The sequence below is a fragment of the Rhipicephalus microplus genome, chromosome X (assembly GCF_043290135.1).
Source record: "Rhipicephalus microplus isolate Deutch F79 chromosome X, USDA_Rmic, whole genome shotgun sequence".
NCBI lineage: Eukaryota > Metazoa > Arthropoda > Arachnida > Ixodida > Ixodidae > Rhipicephalus > Rhipicephalus microplus.
In genome coordinates, this window is record NC_134710.1 from 329384676 (window position 1) to 329397034 (window position 12359).

Below are 12359 nucleotides of genomic sequence, written 5' to 3' on the forward strand. Positions count from 1 at the left end.
CGCGGACGGTGCCGTATGCGCTCAAACAAAGGGTATCAGCAGAGTTAGATCGGCTGGTAAACGAAGGGGTGTTATCACCGGTAACATCAAGCGAATGGGCCACACCCGTGGTGCCCGTAGTCAAGAAAGATGGACAGGTGCGATTATGGGGCGACTTCCGGCTTACGGTGAACGCAGCTACCATAATGGAGCAATATCCGATGCCGCGGGTTGACGATATCTTTGCGAACCTCAACGGCGGAGAAGTTTTCAGCACAATGAACTTGAGGAACGCCTATAATCAGCTGCCCCTTGACGAGGACTCGAAGAGGCTAGTCGTTTTTAACACGCACAAGGGTCTCTACTGTTTCAACAGGCTGCCGTTCGGAGTGTCGTCAGCGCCAGCATCTTCCAGCGGCGCATGAAGGCCGTGCTCAGCGGGATCCCCGGAGTGCAGGTATATCTGGACGACATAATTGTATCGGAAAAGGCAAACGACTGCAGGATCCTGGAGCAAGTGCTACAGCGCCTGAGGGAACACGGCCTGCGCCTACGACGGGAGAAATGCAAGTTCAGGCAAGAGCAAGTCACCTTTCTCGGACACTGCATCGACAGACACGGCCTACGCCCCAAAAGCGACAACATCACGGCACTGCTCGACGCCCCCCAGCCCACTTCGGTAAGAGAACTGAAAGCTTTTTTAGGTCTGTTAAATTACTACGGCAAGTTTTTGTCCAATGTGTCGACCTTACTAGCGCCCTTATACGCATTGTTAGCAAAGGGCGTAAAATGGGTCTGGGGCAGACAACAGCAGAATGCTTTCGAGGCAGCCAAACAAGCAGTGAAGAATGCAAAACTCTTGGTGCATTTTGACCCAAGCAAGCCCATTCGCCTAGAGTGCGACGCGTCAGCAGTAGGCCTGGGAGCAGTGTTGTCGCATCGAGTCGGAGGAATTGACTACCCTATCAGTTTCAGGTCACGAACATTAACAAAAACCGAGAAAAATTATTCCCTGTTGCAAAAGGAGGCCCTCGCCCTCGTATTTGGCGTGACCAGGTTCAGAGACTATCTGTATGGGACCCACTTCGAACTAGTAACCGACCACAAACCGTTAACCGGACTATTCAGTCCAGACAAGGGAATTCCGCCGATGGCCGCTGCCCACATTCAGCGTTGGGCCCTGCTGTTGGGTGGATATCGGTACAGCCTAACCTATTGTTAAGGATCTGAAAACGTAAACGCAGATGCCTTCAGCCGACTCCCTATTCCTCGGGTGCAGCCCGATAACGTAAAAGACGACGCTCCCGGGTACCTATGTATTATACGCTGAAGCTGTGAACGCGGCACCCATCAGTGCCAAAGAGTTGGCGGTTCTAACCATCCGTGATGCTATGTTACAGCAGGTGCGAAAGTGGATCCTGCAGGGCTGGCCGCAGTACCTGACAGAGTCCGAGGAGCGATTTCGGCCGTTCTTCCAGAAAAAGGATGAGCTGACGGTGAATCAGGACCTCATTTATTGGGGACATAGAATAGTAGTGCCATCAGCGGCTGCTGGGAGTCTTTTGAGGCTCCTACATGAAACACATCCAGGGATGGCGGCAATGAAAAACCTTGCTCGAACCATTTTTTGGTATCCAGGGCTGGATGCCGACATCGAAAGGATGGTACGCAAATGTGAGAGGTGTGCTCAAACCAGTGCAATGCCTCTTGCGCAGGTTCCGGCGCCATGGCCAGAAATGGGCTGGAAATGGTCTCGAGTGCACATCGACTACGCAGGCTCCGTCGAAGGACACATGCTACTGGTGGTCGTAGATGCTGAAACAATGTGGCTGGAGGCCATATCGAGGCGGAGTACGACATCAGAAGCCACCGTGGAAGCGTTGAGGCCCATATTTGCCAGGTTCGGACTGCCACATACACTTGTTTCAGATAATGGGCCACAGTTCGTCTCAGCCGAGCTTCAGAAGTTCGTAAGAATGAACGGGATCAACCACGTGACGACAGCGCCTTACCACCCGCAGTCAAATGGCCTGGCAGAACGCGCGGTTCACACGATCAAGGAAGGCCTTCGAAAAAGCCAAGGGGGTGGCACATTCATTAAACGTCTCAGTCAGTTTTTATGCCGATACCGACGGAAATCGGTAAAGGCTGGGAAGTCTCCGTCCGAACTACTGCTGGGTTACCAGCTACGGACCAGGCTAGACTGTTGCCTCCCGAGTGCAGGCGGAGAACCGCATCTTGAAGAGCGCTCCACCACCATGCCGTTCTGTGCAGGACAGCTGGTGTGGCTGAGAAGTTTGCACAGCCGGCCAAAATGGTTGCCGGGAGTGGTCACCAGTACCCAAGGGGCTCGGATGGCGACTGTGTCTACGCCGGACGGCGAGCAACGTCGTCATGCGAACCAACTGCGGCTGCGCACTCCGAAGACCTCGAACACGACGCAGCCAGGGGGCGCTACAACATCCACCACCACCGCTAACGAAACCTCGCCGATGCCAGCCGGTATGGCTGACCCCACGCCGGCGGGGTCGCCGCCCTCTAGCCAACCTGAGGCACCGCCGCCGCTTCGCCGGTCCAACAGGCTACGGCGACCACCTCAAAGGTTCAACCGGTAAAAGGGGGAGATGTGCTACGTCATGCAAGCGTGTCGCCAATCATGTTATGACGTCATCGCCATCGCCAAGCACATAAAAGCGAGACACGCAAAATAAACCTTCCTTGTTCTTGCTTGGTTACTGAGCCGTTCACTCGCGACGTAACAGTGGGCACGCATACTGAGGTACCTGGGTGTAGGATTAGTGAGGCCTCATAGTTAGGTCTGGCGGTCCTATGCCACCAATATCGTACATGATGAGAGTCCTCGCAGATGACCTGAAACTTCATTCTGCTGACCTTCTGGCTGGAAGCATGCTTGCACTTCATTTGCCGGTAGGTAAGAAGCAGCAGCAATTCCCTGCCTTCCACAACCGCAGCACTCTGAGGAGCAGTTTGTGACGAGCACCCATACACCACTGAGTGCTGGGTTGGGGTACTACTCAACCCATTATTAAAACAAACAACAAAGAAAATTGGGTCCCCTAAGGTGCTGGGTTTCGAAAACTGAGTAGCTCCTGCACTGGAAGGAGACCCTCCTCTATATTGGCTGTTTTTAAAGAAAACGACTGTAATCTGTAATTATTTTTCTGTCATACATACAAGTTTGGTCCCGTGCACTACCAAAGTGGTGTGGAAGATTGCACTTGGCTGTAGAAAAAGAAATGCTGGGTAGACAGGCCTGAATGACAGATCAAGAAAGCATCAATCTTAAATTCCTCAAGTAACTTTGTGCTACTTATTGCCTGCACACTGCAGACGATATGGCTGCTGAGCACTTTTCAAGCACACCAATGTGCTGTCTGGAAAGAAAAATGCTGAACACTGGTTAATGCATATGCAGGCTGCATGACCGCACTGTAGTCCATCTGATGAGTAAAAAATTACTGTTCCTGGATAGTAGATGGAGCGTGCATCAGCAATTTGCAACTAAATAATCGAAAAAAAAAAAGTAATTGCATTTGCCAAAACATATTCTATTATCTATCATGAAATATTTTTTGTATGCTATGAGTGTGGTAGAATGTGCACATTTGCACTTGCAATATTTTTTTTAATAACTGCCATTTGCAAATGATTGTCCTTTTTGTGGAGTCTTCTTTTTCCTGTATTATTACACTGTACTCTTTCACAGCCATCCTTATTACTGCATGTCCCAGGACAAAAAGATTGAGTAATTTGACAAATACATTTGCAAATGTTCAAATTTGTCTGGACACTGCAGAAACATGCCATCACAACAAGATGCTTTCAAACAGCACTACAGCCTACCTTCAATGTAAGCTAGATATTGAAGGAAACTCAGAACATACCCCCCCCCCCCCCCCCCCCCATTTTGTGTGGATCTTACAGGTTGGTTGGACTAACAAAAAAACAACATCTGATGCTGCAGCAATAGGCCATGCCCACCAGACCAAAGAACTTTTCAGGAGAGGATTCAATAAAACTGACTCTCCTTGAGGATTTTCACAGACCTTGGAACTTAAATGTGCAGTATAGTATTCAAACATCAATCCGCACACTGCACTTTTGTAAAGTGGATATCGGGTGCAAGGAACTTTTTTTTCTCTTCATATTTACCAACCTTCATAAGCACCTGCAGTCAACAGCATATATACAATTGATTCCAAATGTAGGTCACACCTGCTGAAAAACCTCAAGTAATTTTGGACTACCTATCTAGACACTACATTCAAAGTTTCACCACTTACCTGTAATGTGGCATTATATGAAAGATCTTCAGAGGTATTCTGCTTATTTTTCTGGATCTCCTTGATGTACTTTCGCTCGATACTGAGCAGATCCTCTTTTGCCTTGTTAAATAATGTCTTTGCATTTTTAGCAAGTGATTCTCTGTGCTCTTTTGTGATCCTGTAAGGCATGACAGGTAATTTGAATGATTAGTTGATTCACTGACTACATTTAATGCCTGAATATTGCATAAAGACTATCAGACACAGCACATTAAAAGGTTCTAGGTTAGTCGATCACATGAAGTCCTCAACAATCATTGAAAGCATGTCAGCAATTGCAATGCAACACTCGGACTGTGTGGCTGCACTGAAGTTCCTTAAACTTTAAAAGTAACAACACTCTCCTCCACAAGTGCTTTCCTACTTAAATTTTGCTCTCACTGGCTATAGCTGCCCACAACATGCTTATCGAGTCTACATCTGCTGGGAGTCTTCAGTTTAGACTTAATTTTTGAACATACTTTCATTTTTTCATGCAAATTAAGTAGTAATAAATATTCCAAGAAAGTGTGCATAAAAAATAAACAAAGCAAAAATAAGGAAACCTAGGCAAAGGTGGTCATCAATCAGATTAATATTGTTGAGGGAAGAGCTGCAAACAAATGTTAAGGAAGACAACAATAAGATGAAAAAATTAACAGCATTGTGTCACTGGGCTTTAACAAAAAAACATGTCTGAAGCACAGCTGTTCCTGGTGTCCTGCGATAAATTCTCATTGACAGTATGGGGTACTATATTTACAAAAAAACCATGTCACTTTTGCCCAAAATAATACTAAGAAAGTAGACCTTCCTAATAAGTAACGATGTTTCAAATCAGCACAGTCTCTCCTACTGATGTTGTGCAGTGTCACAAATGGCTGTCATTATTGCACGTCCTGCTTTCAAGAAAATTTTAAATGCACCAGTTTTAGTTTCTCTCACATCAGGTTTTAGTTTCTCTCACATCAGGTTTTAGTCGCATGTAAGCTTCACGAAAAAACGTAGCAGTCTGCCACGATCCTCTTGTAGGATAACAAGCTTCTCAATAAGCTAAGACATGCAGACAGAGTTTTTATTACAGGACATTGCATTTTCCTTGCGAAGATCCAAATTATGCCATTCCCTTTTCCAACCTGTTTCTGTATTGAAGCGCACAACAGCAAGGAACTCTTCTGGCAATTGAAGCTTATTTTGAAATGACCATAAGTGAAATTAACAAAGGAAGTGGTGCCCCAAAAAAAAAAAAGGCCAATATAAGTTTCAGTGTCCATGACGTGAACATCAGCTGATGGGGCAATCTCACACACCGCAGTAAATCAGTGTGCAGGACATGCTGGCCGTAGCAAAAGAAAGAATAGAAAAAAAGAGGTTTTTACCACTGATGAAAATGTGGCAGCCCAGGTATGGGAGTGTCACAAACTGCCCTTAATAAAGCGGCTTTAATGCAACCCGTGCCAACTGCGCCACCACTGAGCTCTCATGCAAATTACTTTCGTGAGAGTTACGGTATGTGCTGACGACAAGGGTGTTACACACAGTGACTGAGTCCAGTTGATGATCACTCATTCAAGATGGCATGGGTGGGGTTCTGCGAGCCGTGTTTTTTTTTTTTTTTTTTGCACTCGTACGCCCGCAGCGTGACGCGGCCACTTTCATGATGAGAGATGGTTGGGCACGGATTCAAACGTGCATTTCTTACAGTTTACAAAATGTACTTTATAAAACAAAGTATTTGGCTACCATAAATTAAGAAGCATGATTATTACAAGAGGGACAAGGGCAAAATACTTGTAGCCACTAATGTATCTTGCTTATACTATGGCGTCCTTTTTTTATTTTTATCTTTGTCAGAAACTCTATAACACTACTGGCTTTCTCCTCTCTGTCCCCCTTCTTCCCTCTTTGCACATAGTGCATAACAAACACCTTAGATCTGTCCTACATACACCAGGCTACAACACTTTCAAAAATATGCACTAAATCCTTCAAAGTGTGCCTGCAACCTGCTAGCACTTGTGTAGCCGGCACGACGACACGTGAAAGTAACCACGCTACACCACTGTACGATCCATGACAATAACCCAGTTTAATCAGCGAGTATCGTTTATATACACACGAGCGCAGTGGCGCCATCTATTGTGAGTCCAATGACTCAGAAGGCCATCTGGTGTAAACGCACAACACTACATCTACCCCCTCCTTTGATAATAGAACACAGATTATGTGCATAGAAAAGAAACAGTCACTACCCGTGACAGAAAACTATAGTAAGTCTCCACTGTAAACAAGTCACTGCACATAGTCCCCGAGCCTCTCTGGTGGTCTTCGCTCCCGTGTAGAGCGATGGAGGGGCACCGGCTGCTCTTCTGGCTGATGGACGACCTCTGGTTCGTCGGCACGATCAGCACCCAGTCCTGCGGTCGTGTTCCCCGTTGGTGGAGGCCGTGGTGGGCTTGGCGTATGAGGAGGCAGTGCTGACCCCCCCGGAGACTGTGCAGCTTCCTGTATTGGGATATTTTGGGTCGTGTGGCTCTTTGCCTTTGAGGACGGTTTTCGTGCTGTGGCGTTTCCTGCCGACCCGTCTGTCTCCATGTCCGCCCACAGCGGTTCTTGTCTTGCCCCCGTCTCTTCGTGAACAGCTTCATGGGGTACAGCCGACAGTTGGGAGGTATTCCAGGTACGGCCGTCCTCCAAGTGGAATGACCATCGTCCTACCTGCCTCAGTATTTTGAGTGGAGCCCCAAAACTAGGGGTGCCTTTTATTCCAGGTACCAGGCGTTTCACCCGCACGTAGGCCCCCACTTTAAATTTGGGCTCCCGGGCTGCTCTTCGCTTGTCTGCATACGCCTTATTTCTTTGTTGGTATTCGCAGACACGACGCCGAAGTCTACGCAGTTCACGGGCGGGATGGGTGCCGAAATCCGCTGATGGCTGGCCAACAACATCTAATGATGTCCTCATGTGGCGGCCATGAAGCAAGACTGCTGGAGAGATGCCAGTGGCGCTGTGGGGTGTGGCTCGGTAAATACCCAGGTACTCTAAACTGTGGTCTTGATTGGTCGCTGCTCTAGGAGAGCTAGTTGTATATACAATTTCAAGACCCTGTTGAATCTTTCCACTAAGCCATTGGCTTGAGGGTGGTAAACTGCCGAGAAGAAATGCTTGATGCCCCTGTCTGCAAGGAAGCACTCGAATTCACTCGACGTAAACTGTCGGCCGTGGTCTGAGACTTGTTCAGTCGGGTAACCTTCTTGCGCAAAGACAGCAAGCAGAAAGTTGATCACCGTGCGAGAAGTGATGTCACAGCAGAACGCAATCTCTGGCCATCTGGAGAAGTAGTCCACTACCACGATGACAAATCGACAGTCGGCTGGTGCACGTTCAAAGGGGCCCATGATGTCTATTGATATTTTGTCCCAAGGCCTGTCAGGAAGCGGGACAGGCTGTAGTGGGGCTTGCCAGTTCTTGACACTATTGTCCGAGGCTTGGCAGGCGCTGCAACTCCGGACGGCGGCCTCCACATGCTTGTCAAGACAAGGCCACCAGTACTTCTCCCTGATGCGCTGCTTAGTCTTCACAATTCCCGGGTGTGACTCATGAGCTAACTGGATGAATGTATTCCTTAGCTTGGCAGGCACTACAACGCGTTCTGTGCGCAGAAGCAACCCATCTACTACCGAGAGCTCGTCTCGTATTTCGTAGTACGCAGTCAGTTCTGCGGCAAGTCTTTTCCTTGTTGGCCATGTTGACTGGATAAATTGCATTACCTGCCGTAGTATGTCATCCTCCGCGGTAGCAACCTGAAGATTCTCCCAATGTACAGACGATGTAACCAAGGACACAACCTCTTCATCAACATGAAAGCCCCCTTCTGTGTCTGGCACGGGCAGTCTGGACAAGGCATCTGCTACCTGGTTGTGGGCTCCGCTGCGGTACTGTATTTTGAAGCGTCGGGTCAAACATTCGGAGGACCTTGTGGGATGCTAGAAGTCTTTTTACTCCCGCGAAGCTCTCTTTTGCAGCGTCATCTCAGTCGAAGTGCACGTCTTTGCGAAGTAGACGACGCATAGGCTCTACTTGCTCTGCCAGTCGCGGCACGAATTTGGAATAGTATTCAACTAGCCCCAAAAAGGAGCGTAGCGTGGCTGCATCTCTAGGCGCAGGAGCATTGATGATTGCATCAATCTTGGTCTGGAGCGGTGCTATACCCTCTGCGCTGACGCGATGTCCTAAGAACGACAGCTCCGACGTGTTGAAGACACATTTTTCGTTGAGCTTGAGCCCAGCTTCTGCTATTCGTTCCAGCACTTGCTCCAGGTTTTGCCTGTGTTCGCTCTCCGTCTAGCCAAAAATGATTATGTCATCCAAGTAGCATAAGACCCCTTTGCAACCTCCAAGAATTTTCGTCATGATCTGCTGAAACGCAGCTGGTGCCGATGCCAACCCGAAGCAGACCCTCTTGAATCTGAAGAGGCCATCGTGAGTTATAAATGAAGTTCGGTCCCTGCTGTCTGGGTGCAGCACAACCTGGTAGTAGACTGATGCCAGGTCCACCTTGGAAAAGCAGCGGGCTCCATTGAGGGCATGAAGCAGCTCCTCCATATGAGGCAAAGGGAAGTTGTCTGGTACTATAGCTTTGTTGGGTTCCCGGAGATCGACACACAGTCGAATGCTACCATCTGCTTTGCGGGCTGCTATAATAGGAGATACCCACTCGGAAGCATTGACTCTCTCAATGACATCAGCAGCAAGTAGCTTCTCAATCTCGTCAAAGACCGGCTGGCGGACTGAAAATGGTAGGGGTCTCAGCTTCTGTGCGACTGGCGCGATGGAAGTTTTCACCTTAACTTTGTGTTGCACCCCTCTTGCAAGTCCCAGGCCAGGCAAAAACAAGTGGCCAAACTTGGTCCACAGTGTTGGCGGCATTCCAAACTTGGAAGGGCCAAGGGGTTTTTCATGCCTGGGGCTTTGGGGAAGGCCTGAACTCATTGCTGGAAGCTCTCGGCATTCCTGCGTGGACATTTGCAGGCAGCGGAATTCCTCTCCCATGATGCGAAGGCCAAGGGCTTGAACAGCATCCAGGCCAAGGAGAGATGTACCACATGGCGTAACATGAAAAGTTACAATGGCTTCTTTCCCCTTGTATGTGACTATGGCATGAAATGACCCGAGAACGGGAATCTTCCTGCGCGAAAAATCCAGCAATGTAAGATGGGAACTTGTCAGTTGTACTGCGTTTGCGAACAAGCCTTGGAATTGGTGCTCACCCATAATAGACACGGCCGAGCCTGTGTCCACCAAAAAGTTCATGGTATGCACCCGTGTCGTCGCGGTAACTGACGCGACATTAACATCCACGTAAACGCCTGTGCTCTTATCAGTACGGACCGCCAAGATGCTAATGACACTGGTAGCATCCTCTTCCGGAACAATTTCCTGGACCTCTGCAGAATACCCTTCTCGGCCGCGACGGTAGCTGCGACATGCTCTTTTAAAATGGCCGCGGCGTCCGCAGGCAAAACATGTGCGACCGCGCGCGGGACATTCCGTAGGCGAACACCGTGCTGCCCCGCAGTTTCCGCAGGCATTTACATTTCTAAGCCCGGGGAGAGCAGCGGCGGCGGCATTCATATCAGGTGGAGGTGCGCTGTACGCGCGTGAGCAGCTGAAGTGGCGACGGCCCGGGAGGCGTGTGCCATTATCGCCGTTATCTCGTCGATAGTGCCTGGCTGAGCTCTCTCGCAACTGCTGCTGAATGCGCTGCACAGGATTGGCGAAGGCTTCGGATTCACGCTGGGTTTGCTCACGAAGCCGTGCTACCTCGACAGCATGATCGAACGTAAGGTTATCGCCCTCCAGCAGCAATCACTCTCGTAGCCGCGGATACGTGATGCCTGCTACGAACTGTTCACACAGGTTTTCGTCTGCTTGAGTGGCGAAATTGCAAAGAGCTGCTAACTCCCGAAGGGCTACGGCGAAATCAGTGATGGGCTCACCCTGCAGTTGACGACGCTCCCGGAATCGATGGCGTTGAAGGCGGACGTTGCAAGGGGTGGCGAAATGCTTCGAAAGCATCTCAACGGCTACGTCGTACTCGTCGGGTGGGCGTACGGCTTCCGTGGTCATGTCTTGCGTTCCAGTAGGTGCAGTGGTTCTGATGATTCCAGCGGCGGCATCTGGCGTGGCCGTGACACTGGGTGCAGCACTCGTTGTCTCTGCCCTGGTTTGCGTTGTACTAGGTGGAAGCGCGTCGAAAATTCTGTCCTTCCGTCCCAAGACAGTGCAGCAGGAGGGCTCGGCGACGGGGTGCGGATAGCTCGTTCGCTCCGGACGCCAGCAGAAACCTTTCGAACAGTCGTAACCATCGGGCCCATGGCACATCGGGCGTGCCGGGGGTGGCCAGAAAAGGAGGAGGTGGCAAAATGCCCGTGGAAGCCATCCTCGTCGCCAGAATGTCGTGTAGCCGGCATGGCGACACGTGAAAGTAACCACGCTACACCACAGTACGATCCATGACAATAACCCAGTTTAATCAGCGAGTATCGTTTATATACACACGAGCGCAGTGGCGCCATCTATTGTGAGTCCAATGACTCAGAAGGCCATCTGGTGTAAACGTACAACACTACAACTTTAAATGAATATTTTGCACAGCGACTACAAGTCATGCGGCAAGTGGGTGCAGAGTAAACATAATTCAAGGTTTGAAGCACTCCCACTGGCACCATGACAATACACAACTAAGCAGTTGTCGGCGGGATGCAGTCAACATGTGTCACGAATGTTCTCTCCCTCGCCATATACCAAAATTCATCAACTCCATTTCATAAACGCCCACTAGTGACATAACAAGCACTGGTAGCCATACGCAATGTATGCACTATTAATTGCTCAGAATTGTAGACAAGAGATTTTGTATTTCACCCTATCAAATACAACCATGTCAGTCTCAAATTGAACCATTAAACTTCTGCTCAGCAGCAGAAGTCAAGGTGTTACCCCAACAGGTTGACAAAACAAGCCACAAAATGACTTGTCAGTGATTACGAAATAAAAAGGGCACAATGTAAATTGACACCATTATGCTTAACTTCATGATGCTGTCAACTATACAAGTTTATTATTAAAAGGATAAGTACTTCCATACATACTTGTGTAATGAACACACATTTTTTCCCGAAAAATCAAAGCAAAGTTGGGGGTGTGTTGTTATGCAAGGCAAATTTAACGAAAACTTTTTCGGGATGAGCAAAAAATGCATTTAAGCAAAAAAAAAAAATAAAAGCTAGGTAGCTTAAAATTTGGCAAGTGTTTGGAAACGCACACAGTGTTTGGAAACAGCTTTTTTGTAGCATTTCATTCATCTTCAGTGATTGATGGCGCTATCTTCAGCAAGCTGTCCCGCACCACCCGCGCACTTCATAAAATAGTTTCGCAGCTGTATTTTCTCACCATCTGTTGTTTGACCACGATTATAGTGCCTAGAATACCACAACAGCGGTATCTGCTGCAATCTCAAGGGGCACAGAGAAGCATGTGCTAAGATGCACTTGGCAAACTCCATGGCAACTTCACACGACTTTAATGAGATTGCAGCAAGCTACCACTAAAAGATCCAAACAAACCGTCGATAATAAATTTAACAATAAAACATGGCTGCTGCCTCGCTCTCCGCATGAGAAGTGACTGTAGAAAAGATGGCCTATATTTTTCACTTCTTGATGTATGCACGGATAACAAGCATGAAGAGCAAATAGCCACCGAAGCGAGGATCAGGACTTCTATCAATGTTATGGAAATTTAACAATTTTCTGGGTGACAAGCGATTTTTTTAACCTGCAACATACCTGCAACAGATGGCCCTTTGCGACAGCCATAGCGACAGCAAATCCTGTTGCCGTCACTCGCAAATTGCATGCATGTGGTTGGGCCTTAAAGGGGCCCTGAAACACTTTTTCAAGCAACCATGGAATGAACTTACTGGAAGAGCTTATTGCCCCACGAATTCAACACCGCAACAATTTTAAGAATCTGTCCAGTGCAAGTGGAGTT

At 48.5% G+C, this 12359-nt stretch overlaps 1 protein-coding gene across 1 annotated transcript in view; it reads right to left on the minus strand.

The window, feature by feature from the left end:
* Positions 1-12359, minus strand: part of mRRF1 (mitochondrial ribosome recycling factor 1) — a 41131-nt gene that overhangs the window by 9345 nt on the left and 19427 nt on the right. Inside the window, exon 6 of the mRNA XM_075879640.1 lies at positions 4284-4443. Coding sequence (XP_075735755.1) covers positions 4284-4443 — 160 coding nt within the window. The remainder of the gene's footprint in view (positions 1-4283; positions 4444-12359) is intronic.